Source organism: Amphiura filiformis, chromosome 12, assembly GCF_039555335.1.
Source record: "Amphiura filiformis chromosome 12, Afil_fr2py, whole genome shotgun sequence".
In the NCBI taxonomy this organism is placed as follows: Eukaryota; Metazoa; Echinodermata; class Ophiuroidea; order Amphilepidida; family Amphiuridae; genus Amphiura; species Amphiura filiformis.
In genome coordinates this window covers 33,577,778-33,593,250 of record NC_092639.1, presented here as the reverse complement: position 1 = coordinate 33,593,250, position 15,473 = coordinate 33,577,778, and the positions used below count along the sequence as shown (strand labels likewise).

Below are 15,473 nucleotides of genomic sequence, written 5' to 3'. Positions count from 1 at the left end.
TAACATACATATGCAGACTAGCTTACTTTGTATTCACACAAATAAGTAGAGTATTATGTAAGAGTAACTAAACCTCTTCATTATATTGGTGACTAATAAAAAGGGGAAAATGTAGTGAACTATGTGGGCATGTAATTATAATAATATAAGAGGTAAAAGTCGGTGGCGGTGCCACGGGGGGGGGGGGCAAATGCCCCCCAGTCAGAACTCTTGCCCCCCCTGTTGCCCCTCCCCCCGAAACCCAAAATTATGAAAATTTCCACTTTTTGCGGTAATTTTGCGCAAAATTTGTTGATTTTGCCCCCCTGAAATTCACTTTGCCCCCCTTATTCCCCTCGAAAAAAATTTCCTGGCACCGCCACTATAAAAAGTAAAATATCATGTACAATAGTATATATTCAATACATATATTGTAGGGTCATATAATATGAATATGAAGATATTTCTCATTTTACCCATTTGATTTTTTTGGCAGGAGAGCTTTCTTCAAAAAGTGCACTTGAAACATCTTAGAACTGATAAACTCTCATTTTAATGATATACACACCCAAAAATATTTATATCCTGGGTATAGATTGGATAATGTGTTAATAATGGTTAACTCAGAACTACAGCTTCTGAGATGAGAGTGTGGCAAGTTTAGATTCATAACACAGAAAATCTATGAAAAATCACTTCTTTTGGGTAAAATAGGTCTTGCAAATGTACAATATATTGATTTCTTATAATTACATTTCAAAATTTACAATATTTTACAGGTCCAACAAAATTCTGATATCATCAAAATTACCACTCATGAAAACAACCCATTCTCCCACATTATTTTTTTTTTTAATATATTTTTTTTCTCAAAAGATTGCCTCAAAATAGGCAAACGAAAGTTCAAAGTTAGCTACACATACACTTTACTGAAAGGTTGTCACAGATAAGGGTGGGTTCTCAAAGTTCTTGACTAGAAATAAATTCTAATTTACACCAAATTTGAATTTTTCTACATTTAATTACTGCCTTTACAGCAACTGAATTAGCACCCATGATGACTTATCATTATGTGAATTACATCATGTCCCTATTCGCTCTTGTTAATACACCGTTCCCCTCTTATATCCTACCCTGCAACATATCTGGATCTGGTCTTGCAATGGGTTATTCCAGTTGAAATCCATACACCCCCTATGGAAGACATGACCTTAATCTCCCACATATGGAATGTAGAATTTCAAATGGGGTTACCTGAAAATCTACACCCCCTGTTGCTGGAGAAGTAAGGTCATGTCTTCTATAGGGGGGCGTATGGGTTTCAACTGGAATACCACCATGTTGAGTAGCAACCTCTAAGTATCTCCACAATCTTGCTCATCCCTTCAAATAAATTTCATCAACATGAAAAGTTTGTATTCCATACAAAATCTGGTTTTCCTATGAAAAGAACACTCTCTGCACGTACGACACCTCTGCCCTGCAGATCGGACACTTGACGCATTCCTGTGCGCATTGTTCGCAGCAGATCATGTGACCGCATGGGCAGAAGACGGTGCCCATTTCTCGTTCTAGGCAGACTTGGCATAGTCTTGAGTCCCGCATTGAGGAGAGTTGATCTTGTAGTGACACGACTAGTTCCGCTTCTACTCCGTCCGATGAGCTTGTTCCGTCTTTGGATTTGTCCTGAAAGATTACAATGTTTACAAGAAATATGTCAACTTGATATCTTTACCAAGTGATAAAGTAATAATAATATTTTTAAGTTAAAGCCACACTCACACATTATATTTCCTTGTTTTCCAGGAAAATGACAAGACTGTAACATAAGCAGATGTAAAATTTACCTTGAGCACATGGCAGCGTGCACATGGATAGTCTTACAATTAGGGTCTGATTTCCCCATGCATGGCCACCCAATATGCCCAACATAGTAGGACTACGACTGGTCAGTTGCACTTCTATTTGTTTCAAGTGATGGCTTTAAATGTATTAACAATGTTAACTTCACCTGTCATCATTTTTGTTTTGTTGCAATTTGAAGGTGACCTCAATGTGTATACTTTGATCAGCTCGTAATCGGCAGGTCTTATAACATCGCGGATTAATATCAAAATATTTCATTTTGAGAATTTTCTTGTAACATCTCGCCACAAGCATCACAAATTATTTATTCAAGTCCTATACATTATCTACTTTCTTTAACACACAAAATATGGGCCAGACAGGTCAACTAATAGCACTCTCAATGTGACCCTACTTTTCGGCGTAGTGGTGAAAGCCAAATATTTCCCGCCTATTACGAGCTGATCAAACTATATTTTCATATTTCGTACTTCAAGTATTGATCAGTGTATAGGGGGGGGAGGAAGCAACATAGTACAGCTGTATAGCATAATCTTTTAATCACAGAAACTAATTCAACAATAAAAGATATTCTTCTTCCATGAGGCTGTGCTCATACAAATTAATATTGCAACTCATCAGGGGTGTGAGAGGCCACAGACCAAAAACGAGGAAAATCACTAAAAACAGCGTAAAATCAGGGTAAAAACACCAAATATGGGCTGAAAATAAAAGAAAAACGCATAAAATTTGGCAACAAAAAAAGAGGAAATCAGCTGAAAAGAGGAACTCTCACATCCCTGAACTCATACATATAAATAAAAATACACTAAAGAAGTTCAAATGGTAAATCCTCTGTTAATTCTAGAATTAGAGTATAATTGCTTGTGGTCCATGGGCCTGTTCAAACTGGGATAGATAATAATTTCTCAAGATGCTAACATCAAAGTTCTCAAGTTCCCCATTTTTTCCCAGTATGGTCCGTTTTATTTCTCAACATCAAATTCATTGGCTATCCAAAACGCTGTACCCAAGTTTCAGAAAACATATCCTTCAACTCCAGATGACAAAAAGTATACTCTTGCATTTATAATATAAAACATAGAGGACCCACATAATGCACTATTACATTACAACAGACACCATAACATTAAGTAGTACATGCCCCAAGGGCATTACATTGGGCTTATGTAAACCGGCAGCATCTTACTTTAGCGTTCATTGTCCCCTCCGGCGTGGACTCGTCTTCTGAATTGTTGACGTCCCTTGAGCTGTGCGATTTGATTTGTGGTAACCTCATCTCGCTGGCTCTCGATGGCTGTCTGCTTAGCATGATTTCCTGGGAGTGAGTGCTACGTAACGTCTGCGTGGAATAGGACACTGTATTGTATCTGCCATCAATGTCTTGACTGTACTGATGCTGAAACGGAATAAGACAGGATAAGATTACGGTTAAGTTATGGATCAAACTCTATGGCTATTGTATGCTGTCCTGGGAGTGAGTGAGTGGTATGTTATGTCTGGGTGGAACACAACTTATCAACTGCTCAGTATCAGAAGTGGGCAAGTGCAATAGCTGCTATGTGTAGCTGTCTTGTGTAGATGAGTACAATATACTGTGGTGTGTGTGGGTGTAATTGCCAAATGTTCACAGGGCAGCTATTGCACTTACCCACATATGGCACTGAGCAGTCATTTTGTGTATTATCTACTATAGCTGAAACAACAACACCTTTGTAAAACATACATAACTTATTAACAACAATAAATCAAGCAAGTTTTCAAAGTATATGATTTGTAGAATGAACTTTTGCAAAACATCACAAGTGTTATTTTTCAATAATATATTGATTTAGATAATGAAAATCATTTTTTTTGTTGCTTCGACCAATAATACCTAGTCTACCCTTAACTTAGTATAGCTAATCAAATCCTGTATACTAAAATGCAGAAATTATTGCACCAATTAATCTTTAGCACTTTGCCCAATTTGACCATTTCACTAGATTTTAAATTCACAATTCTAAGCTTCCTTACACCTCTACAACAAGAGCACCAATGGCGCTGTGGCTCTGTGCTTTTTGGTGACAGTGAAAGTTGAATGTGCAACAGGTGAAATCATTCGAGTATATGTGACATATCACATACATTCAATGGGTACATCTGGTCGGTTGGTAGCTATCTCATTTGCATAGCATACAATGATACATCAATCACATTGTTTGATAAGAGCAATATGTTAAACATGCAGAGTGATGTCACTACAAATTGGGACTAAAATAGTAGGCCTATCCCCCGCCTATCCCAAGGGAAAATGTTGACTGTACCTGCCAAGTTTCATGTCCATATAAGAGTTTTTACTAATTTTACCTCAAATGACCCCTGGATGACCTCAGGTGACCTTGAAATGACCCTCCAAAATTAGGCTCTAAATGTTGACTGTACCCACCAATTTCAAAAGAGACCATTTTTGACATAACAAGGCGGTTCTCGAACCACGAGTCTCGCCTGCTTTTGTGACCGCCTGCTTTTGCGATAACTGTTGGTAGAGAGGTAAATGAATTTGGCGGTTATCGGCTGGGCACGATTATCTGGCCGATGGTAACTGTACCCACCAAGTTTCATGCCCATGCAACAGTTTTTACTAATATGACCTCAGATGACCCTGGTGGCCCTGAAATGACCTTCTTAAATTTTGGCTCTAAATGTTGACTGTACCCCTCGTGCTAAGTTTCATGCCCATACGACAGTTTTTACTAATTTGACCTCAGATGACCCCTGGTGGCCTCGAAATGACCTTCCAAAAATTTGGCTTTAAATGTTGACTGTACCCATCAAGTTTCATGCCCATCCGAGTTTTTACTAATTTGTCCTCAGATGACCCCTGGTGACTCCGAAATTACCTTCCAAATATTTGGCTTTAAATGTTGACTGTACCCACCAAGTTCCATGTCCATCCAACAGTTTTTACTAATTTGACCTCAGATGACCCCGAAATGACCTTCCAAAATTTGGCTTGAAATGTTGACTGTACCCACCAAGTTTCATGTCCATACGACAGTTTTACTAATTTGACCTCAGATGACCCTGGTGACCCCAAAATGACCTTCCAAAAATTTGGCTTTAAATGTTGACTGTACCCACCAAGTTTCATGTCCATAAGACAGTTTTACTAATTTGACCTCAAATGACCCCTGGTGACCCCAAAATGACCTTCCAAAAATTTGGCTTTAAATGATGACTGTACCCACCAAGTTTCATGCCCATACGAGTTTTTAATAACTTGACCTCAGATGACCCCTGAGTGACCTCGGATGACCCGTCATGACCTTCCAAAAATTTGGCAAAACCAAAGAACTATTTCATCAAAGTAATAAATCAAAACAGAAAGATGCTTCCTTTACGAGTTATCACTCATTGAAAGTGCTACTTTGCTATACTTTACATGGAAAGCGGCTATCTTAAAGTCGTCATATTTCCTTAATTACATGACCGATCAAGCTGTTATTGGGATATGTGATGCACAGTTGAAAATTAATTGTTAAAATATTTGGTGACCTCAGTTGACCTTTGACCTTGTGTGTGACCTTTGACCTCACGAAATTGGAAAAAGTATGTTGCGCTGAAAAATCAAATTTGGCAATACCAAAGAACTATTTCATCAAATAAATCAAAACAGAAAGATGCTTCCTTTACGAGTTATCACTCATTGAAAGTGCTACTTTGCTATACTTTACAAAGAAAGCGACTATCTTAAAGTCGTCATATTTCCTTAATTACATGACCAATCAAGCTGTTATTGGGATATTTGATGCACAGTTAAAATTAATTATTAAAAGATTTGGTGACCTCAGTTGACCTTTGACCTTGTATGTGACCTTTGACCTCATGAAAATCTAATCAGGTCGAGTACCTCTGGCCACATAACTCCCCACCAAGTTACGTCACTGTACCCTTATACGGATCTCCAGATAATCTGTTCACTAGGTATTTTGCTTATTACGCATATATTATGCAAATTAGGTACTTAATTACCATATTTTACGCTCAAAATCTAATCAGGTCGAGAACCTCTCTGGCCCCGCTTACTCCTCACCAAGTTACGTCACTGTACCCCATACGGATCTCCAGATAAGCTGTTCACAAGGGTTTTTTGCTTGATACGCATCAAATACGCATAAATTATGCAAATTAGGTACTTAATTAGCATATTTTGCGCTGAAAATCTAATCAGGTCGAGAACATCTGGCCACGCTTACTCCCCACCAAGTTACGTCACTGTACCCATATACGGATCTCCAGATAAGCTGTTCACAAGGGGTTTTTTGCTTGATACGCATCAAATACGCATAAATTATGCAAATTAGGTACTTAATTAGCATATTTTGCGCTGAAAATCTAATCAGGTCGAGAACATCTGGCCACGCTACTCCCCACCAAGTTACGTCACTGTACCCCATACGGATCTCCAGATAATCTGTTCACAAGGTATTTTGCTTATTACGCATAAATTATGCAAATTAGGTACTTAATTACCATATTTTGCGCTCAAAATCTAATCAGGTCGACACCCTCTGGTCATGCTACCCCCTATAAAGTTTCATCATCATAGCACTTACGGTTCTCAAGATAACGCGTTCACAAGCTTTTTCCGAACACACACACGCACACACCCCCACACGGACACACACACACCATAGTGATTACCAAGTCTCTCCCTGAACATTCAGGCGAGACAAAAACATGTTTTAGACTTTTTTGAAAAAATGCTTCCTTCATCCTAAAAAGGTGGTTTTAAATGGTCAGTTTCCCATACTTTTGTACACGAGAGACATTCTTCAAAGTTTTATTTTGGCCTAATAACATGGCCTACATGACTGAAATTGATATATATAATGCGCAATATAAAAACAATGATTCATCTAATTTTTGATAACCCCCTTCGGGTATATGTGGGAGCGGGACCACATGTGGGGGGAGGGGGGTACTAATATGCATGAAGAATACATTGTATGATAAGAGTAATTTGTAAAATTCGGTATGTTAAATATACAGAGTGATGTCACTACAACTTGGGACTAAAATAGTAGGCCTATCCCAAGGGAAAATGTTGACTGTACCTACCAAGTTTCATGCCCATATAAGAGATTTTACTAATTTGACCTCAAATGACTCCTGGATGACCTCAGGTGACCTTGAAATTACCCTCCAAAATTGGGCTCTAAATGTTGCCAGTACCCACCAAATTTCATGCCCATACAACAGTTTTTACTAATTTGACCTCATACCCCTGGTGATCCCGAAATGACCTTCCAAAACTTTGACTCCAAATGTTGACTATATCAAGTTTCATGCCCATCCGACAGTTTTTACTAATTTGACCTCAGATGACCTCTGGTGACCCCGAAATGACTTTCCCAAAATTTGGCTATAAATGTTGACTGCACCTACCAAGTTTCATGCCCATATGACAGTTTTTACGAATTTGACCTCAGATGACCCTTGGTGACCCTGAAATGACCTTCCAAAAATTTGACTCCAATGTTGACTGTATCCACCAAGTTTCACGCCCATCCAATAGTTTTACTAACTTGACCTGAGATGACCTCTAGTGACGCCGAAAATACCTTCCCAAAATTTGGCTATAAATGTTGACTGTAGGCCTACCCACCAAGTTTCAAGACCAAATGACAGTTTTTACTAATTTGACTTCAGATGACCCCTGTTGACCCCGAAATTACTTTCCAAAAATTTGACTCCAAATGTTGACTCTACCTACCAAGTTTATTGCCCATAGGCCTACGACAGTTGTTACTAATTTCCGAAAGCAGCCATATATCGGGTCAAATAATTGATCTTTGTAACTTTTTTCTGATTAGAAAGTGATTTCCTGCTTGTCATTGATCCCTTGCCATTCCTTTTGATTTCTCTCAAAATTTAGCTCATGTTTAATATTGCACAAGAAACTTTGCAACCTATGATTTCTGAAACCACTAATTTCAGTCACATTTGAATTCAATAATTATTATGTACATTATTTATGTTCATTATCTAACATTATTTGAACTTTTCTATTACTGCCACCACCCCCCCTTATGACTTAATGAATTGTTCATTCATAACTGTGACGACCTTGAGAGTTGAGACCATCCAATCAGAACAGATCAGAATCGATCAATACGCCCGAAAGGTCATGACCTCCTGGTTGTAAACAAGCAAGCTGCAGTCTAAAATCATGGCGAGATCGGGTCCATCGACCTAACATCGATCAAATAAACCGTGGTCTTGAATTTCTTAAGAAGGCCTGGCCTAAAAACCATGTTATTTTTCAGAAGAAAACATATCAATCTTTGATATTCTTAAGTATAAAATTGTTGTGCAAAGTGGAACATCATTTATTTAGACTGTTTTTGCTATGTAAAAATACGAAAATTATTCAATTTTGCGAAGAGAGGTAAAATAAAATCTCATTGAAAATATAATTTTTCCTCAGAATCATGTCCACAATATGATTAAATTGACTGTTTTTAACTATATTCTAACAAAACTACAAAGAGTGTGATGAAATACGAACATTTTGCATGACTACATGACTTTCGGTCCCGCTTTCGGTCCGTGTTTTGCACAAAAATGGAGTTCACAAAAATATGTGCACTTGCGCAAGGAAAAATAGTCCACTAGGAAATTCATTTACCCGATTCATTAGTTCAGATTTATTCAAGATTCAGACATGTTCTTGGCCATTTTTTGGCATTCCTCAACTATTTCTTTATTTAAATTGTAAAAAAATAGTTAAGAAAAGTTATGAAATCGTAAATAACTTCTGAATCTGAACTGAATCCTAAGAAACTAACCTCCGTTGGTTTCCGTCACTTTCGCGCATCTTAAATTACACAGACCAAAATAATCTCTAGCACACACGGGGTACCACAAAACAACTCGTTCATCGTGGCTTAAAAAAAAAAAAAATCATCTTTTATCGACAGTATTTGAAATCCACCTGGAGTGGAATCGATTAAAAAATAAATAAGCAACATTTAGAAACAAATTTCAAGACATCATATCACTCAGACAAACATCCTTAGCATAAAAACCAACACCCGAATTAGCTCTCTAATGCTTTCTATGACGTAGGCCCAGTAGCTCCGCTCAGAGCCAAAAAAACAGGAATGTATTTGCATCACGGCAGTTACTTGGACAGCAAAAAGCAGAAAAATGTCCACTTTTACAGGTGCTGGTTGAAAGTGTAAGATAATCTGTGAATGGTAGGCTTAGGGGACAGAGATCTATGAGCATTGCATGATACTGACAGAATGTGACATTTTCTGGGTTGTGCATTGGACATGTTATCCAAAGCTCCCAGGTTTAAATCACAGCTAGATAGTCAATGAATTTTCACACTAGTTGTTATTCATTATGTACAGTTGATGGAAAACAAATCTATTTTTATATTATAGAATGTAGGTTACCAGATATGAACAAGTGCCTCGACCAAGATAGAGAGGTTAATAATTCACTTGCTCTCCTATGGGGTGTTAGCTTTTTCAACTCAATTGCATCCTTTTTCCTGGCCTTTCTTGTCCCTGACATCCACTGCTGATGGCCTGTTACAGACCCAACAACAATAACCAGGCACTTTGGATATTTACACTACATTATCATGATTATTACCATACAAATATTATGGCACTCGAAAATAAACATTATGTACACATTAGAGTTTCGGCTAGGTCATAATTGACATTGGTATAATAATTTGCCACAACTTGCAAGACAGGCATACATTTGTACTTCATTTTGGGGGGGGGGGGGTCAGTCAAAATAGAAGCTTTAAAAATCAAAGTTTTTCCCCCAGGCATTTTACTGCATTCACACAAATGTCTAAACTTGTTAATTTATTCTAAAACTGTAATTTCCTTTACAAGTTGCACTCAGTATCAGAGAGTGAGGGTTAATGCAAATACACCCACTTAATAAGTCACAATGTGTTTTCATGCATTTCTATCAGCTGTGAACTGGAAATCATTCTGACTACTAGTCTGTATCACCAAAATATCCATGGTTTTCATGCATTAAAATATCATCAAACTAGACTTAAAATTTTGAGATGCATTTGGGACTTGTGAGCCTGCAATACATGCATCACTTGAGCCCTTGAGTACCGTTTTCAGCCAACTGCACTTATCAACTGTGCAGATTATTGATAAAATATAACAAAAAACAAAACAAACAATACTTAAAAACAAGAAATCATCACTCAAAATAAATGGGGCAAAGGCTGATTTTCCCCTGAAAATCCAAAATAGCCCTAAAAATTGAATTACACGGTAGATTTTTAATAGAAAGTAGCCCCTAAAAGGAAACTATTTTTAGGCTTGTGTGGCTCAAAATAAATGGGGATTATGGGGATTTAGCCCACAAAATCCTGAAAGCCCCCCTCCTCCAGTTAAATTAAGGGGGGATTAGTATAGCAATTAATTGAATATGGGCTGTATGATTGGATGGAAAACAAGGAGAATACTGATCAGGGTATTTTGTAAATGTTTTCCATGTAAAGAAACAAACAAAATATGCTTCCTAATTAATACGTCCAATATTGTCACATCTGGATCCTATCATACTGACATGTAAAGCCTAATTATCATGACAATGCTGTACTTTGGTTTGACATTGTTTATAAGAAATGTAGGATCGGCTGGATTAAAAACAGAATGACATTGCAAAGTTTTGTCTGTTATAAAAGACTTGCTTGCTTGCTTGGAGAGACCGGCACTGTGTTTCCCCAACCCTTTCAACCCAGATTCCTGACTAAAGCATGTTAAATACATCATGTTGCAATTGGTTAAACCAAACGACAAAAAAAAGGGCTTAAAAAGATTCATCATTACCTTAAAGGGACAATCGCATATTATTATGTACAGTACTTTGTCTAACTGCACTCTCTACAAGCATCCACAGATCGCTTTGATGATAATTCATAACCTCATGAATATATGTGATGCATAACACCCAATCAAACTTACAGTGTATTTAGTTTTCAAAAACAAATATGATAATATTTAAAATACAGATGGAATCAAAACAAATTGCAAAGTGACGGTTATGAATGAAAGTTATTTTTCGGGTATTGTGAAAACTCTTAAAATTTTGCTTGGACCTGGAAATATCCTTTGAGGCTGCACCCCTCAGGATATTCTTCGGTTCCAAAGCAAAATGTTAACAGATTTTTCACAATAATATCCTCAGAACCACTGATGCACAGTCATTAACCACTAATTAGTCCACTAATTTGAAACACTGCAAATAACCTGTTTTGTACTTTTATCATAACCTTATGTTAAATGCATGATTTTGTTATCAGATTGCTTTCCCATTTACCATATGCACAGTTTACAAGCACATAATTTATGCTTGATTCAAAAATGCTAATAATCTTTTTATGGCTTCTCATTTTAATAACAACTCACTAATTGTCCTTTAAAGTCCATACACTGCAAGTGAATTCTTAACTTTCAAATCTATGTTATTGGTGCTTTAAATCAACAAACACTCTTCACATCTCAATCCACTAAAGCAATTTTCCCTGCCCTTTTCTGTTTTTCTCCCATCCCAATCTATTAAACTCATCAACCGATGATGATGACATTTACATGTAAGGATGTAAATCAGGGATGTCTGATCATAGCCGTACATTTCTCTGCCCGTTTCAAGTGCTTCCCCCTCATCAATTAAGTTGCAGGGGAAAGCAAACATTGCGTCCGTCCTTGACATATCCTGTGCTATGTTGTGTCGATAAACACTCGTGACAAAGAAGATCAAAGCTTAAAACAACTTCACACCCAATGTTTTTCTTGTCTGGGTCAGCCCTTTGTAATCCCTAATGAATTTTACTGCTAGTAATGCAAAGCTTGATTTTTATCCCCTTATACTGTACAGTTTAAATGTCAATACAGGTAGAGAAGATGAGAAAGATAGTTTGAGGAATAGACTATTCCAGTTGAAATCCCAGGAGAGGGGTGAGAGGAAGGAGAAAGTGTGGGCAAAAGAGAGAGAGACAAACAACCAAACAGAGGCAGAGAGAGCAGGAGGGGGAGACAGAGGGAGGGTGAGAGGAAGGAGAAAGTGTGGGAGAAAGAGAGACAGACAAACAAACAAAGGCAGAGGAGGGGAGAGGGAGAGAGGGGGAAAGGAGGGGAGAGGAAGTAGAGTGGGTGAAAGAAGAGAGGGAAACGACAGAACAAGATGGTAGGGAAAGGAGAGAATATGGAGAAAAGGGAAAACAAAGAAAGAAAGAAAATGGACAGACAGAGACTGATATAGAAAAAGAAAGAGAAAAGGAAAGGGAATATGTTTGACATAACCGACAGCATACTGAACAAGGATTTCTGGATGCTGCTTGAATTAGGCGGGTGTGTACACATTGCTGGCACTTTTTAAAAGTGTTGGACCAAATCAGTCTCCCATTTCCTTACTTTTACAAAACAGGATAACTTATTAATCAGCACCTTGACACCCACACTGGTACTGAAACAAATATTTACACATTTTGCAGCATACCTGCCAAATGTCAAAGCCTAAACATTGCTGAAAATAGTCATTGTTCAAAGCCAAATATAAATACATCACAAATATTCATAAAATGGCTATACTCTCATCTAATTTACTTTTCTCCCAACAATATTTTTTCTGCATTCATCTTTTTGTTTCTTTATTGGTGCTACTGTTATATTGGCTATTCCATTTGACCCACCCACCCCTAATTTTAGCACTTTTACATCAACATTTGAGGCATTTCATGGGACACCTAATAGTACTCCCATCAAAACACCTTACCTGGACTCTGGGCTACTGTCTAGGCAAGATTTCCTGCAAGCACACTCATACTAGCCTGCTGTCGAAAATAAACATCTCAAAAAAGTAACTAACCCCCCTTAAATAATGACCATTATTCAAAAACGGGTGATTGTATTACAAATCTGTAAAATACGTTGGAAGCAAAATTTATTTCTGCACATTTTGACACCTCATTTGTAGCAATTGATTAAATATTGACGTCACAGCGTACATTTGAATCAATGTAGCCCAAGATTTGAAAGTTGCAGTAAAGTGTATTGATTTTTTGGAAGGAAATCTATGTAATGATATCAGAGTGTTTTTGTATTGTAAAAATTTGTATGTAAGTGCAACTTTCAAATCTGGACCTCACTACATTAAATTGACCGGTGTTTTATTGTTTTCCGGGCTATCGTATCAAATGAGGTGTCAAAATGCGCAGAAATAAATTCTACTTCCAACGCATTTTACAGATTTGTAATACAATAGCCCCCTTTTGAATAATGGCCATTATTTAAGGGGGGTCAGTTACTTTTTTTGAGATGTTTATTATCTATTTGTGCAACTATAGCACCTTTATATCAACATTTTTTATTTGGGACACTTTATAGTTTTCCCTTCCTCACCTGGACTGGGGGACTACTGTCTGGGTGTAATTTCCTCCATGCGCACTCGTAGGCCTGCCGTCTCGTGTGGACCACGTCAAAACGATACATCTTTCCAAAACTTGTGTCTGGTCTGATGAGCACCACTAGTGATCCCCAGCCAGTATGCGAGTGCTGCTGACGAACGACTCTTTCGACGTTCTCACACTGGAAAGAGATAAACAATAAATAAAAAAAGATGCAACTTTACAAGGAATTGAAATAACAAAAACATAAATCACATTTAATTTCAACCTAATTAGGGCTCCTCCCCAAATAAGTGTCACTTACAGGTTTTTTTTAAGTGGCACCTGTCACAGTGCCCCATCTTAATACTAATTACGGCGTGTCCGTCCGTCCTTCCCTCTGTCCGCGCGCTATCGCGTTCGCGCGTTTCGCATTCACGCGGTGCACTATCGCGTGCTCGCGGTGCACCTAGGTTTCATTATCACTGAGGTATAGGACTTTTTATTTTTTCGGAGGAGAGCAGGTAGGGCAACTACTTGATTAAATTTCTACATGTTCATACTACATACTCTGAAAATTTTAGAAAATTCGCACGAGTCCGTTTTTTTTAAATTACATTTTTGTTCCTAAAATGGGGGTTATAGCGCCCTCAACGGGCACTCTCTCCATAGGGCTACATGTAAAGACCAGTTATATTCAAATGGCCCTAAAATAAAACGGACTCGTGCGAATTTCCTCAAATTTTGCATATGATGTAGATTTTTACATCTGGAATGTAATGCTAGTGATGTCGTTGCTGCTCTTCTAAATTTATTTTTAAAATGTCCGCCCCATACCAAGGTGGGTGCGCTATCGCGGAGTATCAACGGGAGTGTGCGCGGAGTACAGTGCGCACATCGGAAAGGCATTACAGTGTGACTAACAGGTGCATCTCATCGGACCAATAGGCCTATTTTCAAGACAGGATTAACATAAAAATCATCAGTTATGATATAACCCGTTTGCGTTGAATTTCGGGGTATTTTGGGGTCCTCCAATGTGGTAGCAGGACAGGGTTTGAAAGAGGCGAACGATGGGTTTTCAGATTATGGGTACCGAAGTAAGCGTCACAGCTACAAAACAGAGTTGATTAATCTATGAGCGACGCATATCGTAGTAGTTTGAAAGGTTAGGACAAGCATTGTGGGTAACGGGTGTTGGGTAATTAGAGATAAGCCTATCACGAGAAACGCCCAACCCAAGAACCGCGAAATCTAGTTTACAATAAAAATACAACCAAATTCTGTCAAATGTCTGAATAAAATTACCATCTAAACCTTCCGGCATAGAATTATGATGATTCTGATCTCATATACACTGTGTTTTTTATTATTCTTTGTGTGAAGTCCCAATTTTGACTTTCATTCCATCATTTTAATAAATACCCAAGTCTGAAAAGCACTACCACTGATCCCTAGCCAGCTAAAGTGCTGCTGACAAATGGCTCTTTCAACATTCTCACAAGGGAAAGGGATTAAAATATGTCATTTCACAAACCTGCATCTTACATCGAAACAAGAAAACACCTTTGGCTTTAATCTACCAAATGTTCCACAAGCTAATCTGTTAGAGTTGTATAACACAACAAACCCCTCCTAGTAACAAACACTAATTGATTAATGAATAAGTGTGTATGGATTAACACCATTCTGTAACATACACACAGTATCATCAATCCGCTATGTCTAATAACACAACCTGATTCACAAAATGGGAAAAACACAAACAGATCAATTTGCCAATTAATGTACTGTCTGTTTTGCAATCGTTTTATCACACACACAAACACGCTAATCCTCCTCTGCAATTGGAAATGGTTAAATAACAAATGCGCTGCATCATTGAATCCAGCAATACATGGTGTATTTACCTACATTTTCACTGTGAACATCATCTTAAGCACATAAATCGTCCACCATATTGGATTGTCATGGCCGAATTTGACCAACAAGAGCATCTTACAAAGCATGAGCAATATTTTGTGCACAGTATTTATGTGTAACCCTTGGCTCACTTCAAGTTTGGTAGCGATATAGGTGCATATTTCACTAGTTTCTCTATCAATCGTGCAGCAGAGCTTACACACACACCCCCACACACACATAAGGGCGGTTAGTTGGCATACTTGCGGCACAAATGTGATAAAGCATTGACATCGCTACCAAA

General features: G+C 37.9%; 1 protein-coding gene across 1 annotated transcript in view; it reads right to left on the bottom strand.

Annotated features, from left to right (window-relative positions):
• Positions 1–1,261: 1,261 nt before the first annotated feature.
• LOC140166101 (E3 ubiquitin-protein ligase MYLIP-like) overlaps positions 1,262–15,473 on the bottom strand; it is a 95,933-nt gene continuing 81,721 nt past the window's right edge. The window contains 3 exon segments of the mRNA XM_072189485.1: positions 1,262–1,665; positions 3,035–3,244; positions 13,284–13,469. Coding sequence (XP_072045586.1) covers positions 1,420–1,665; positions 3,035–3,244; positions 13,284–13,469 — 642 coding nt within the window. The 3' untranslated portion in view covers positions 1,262–1,419.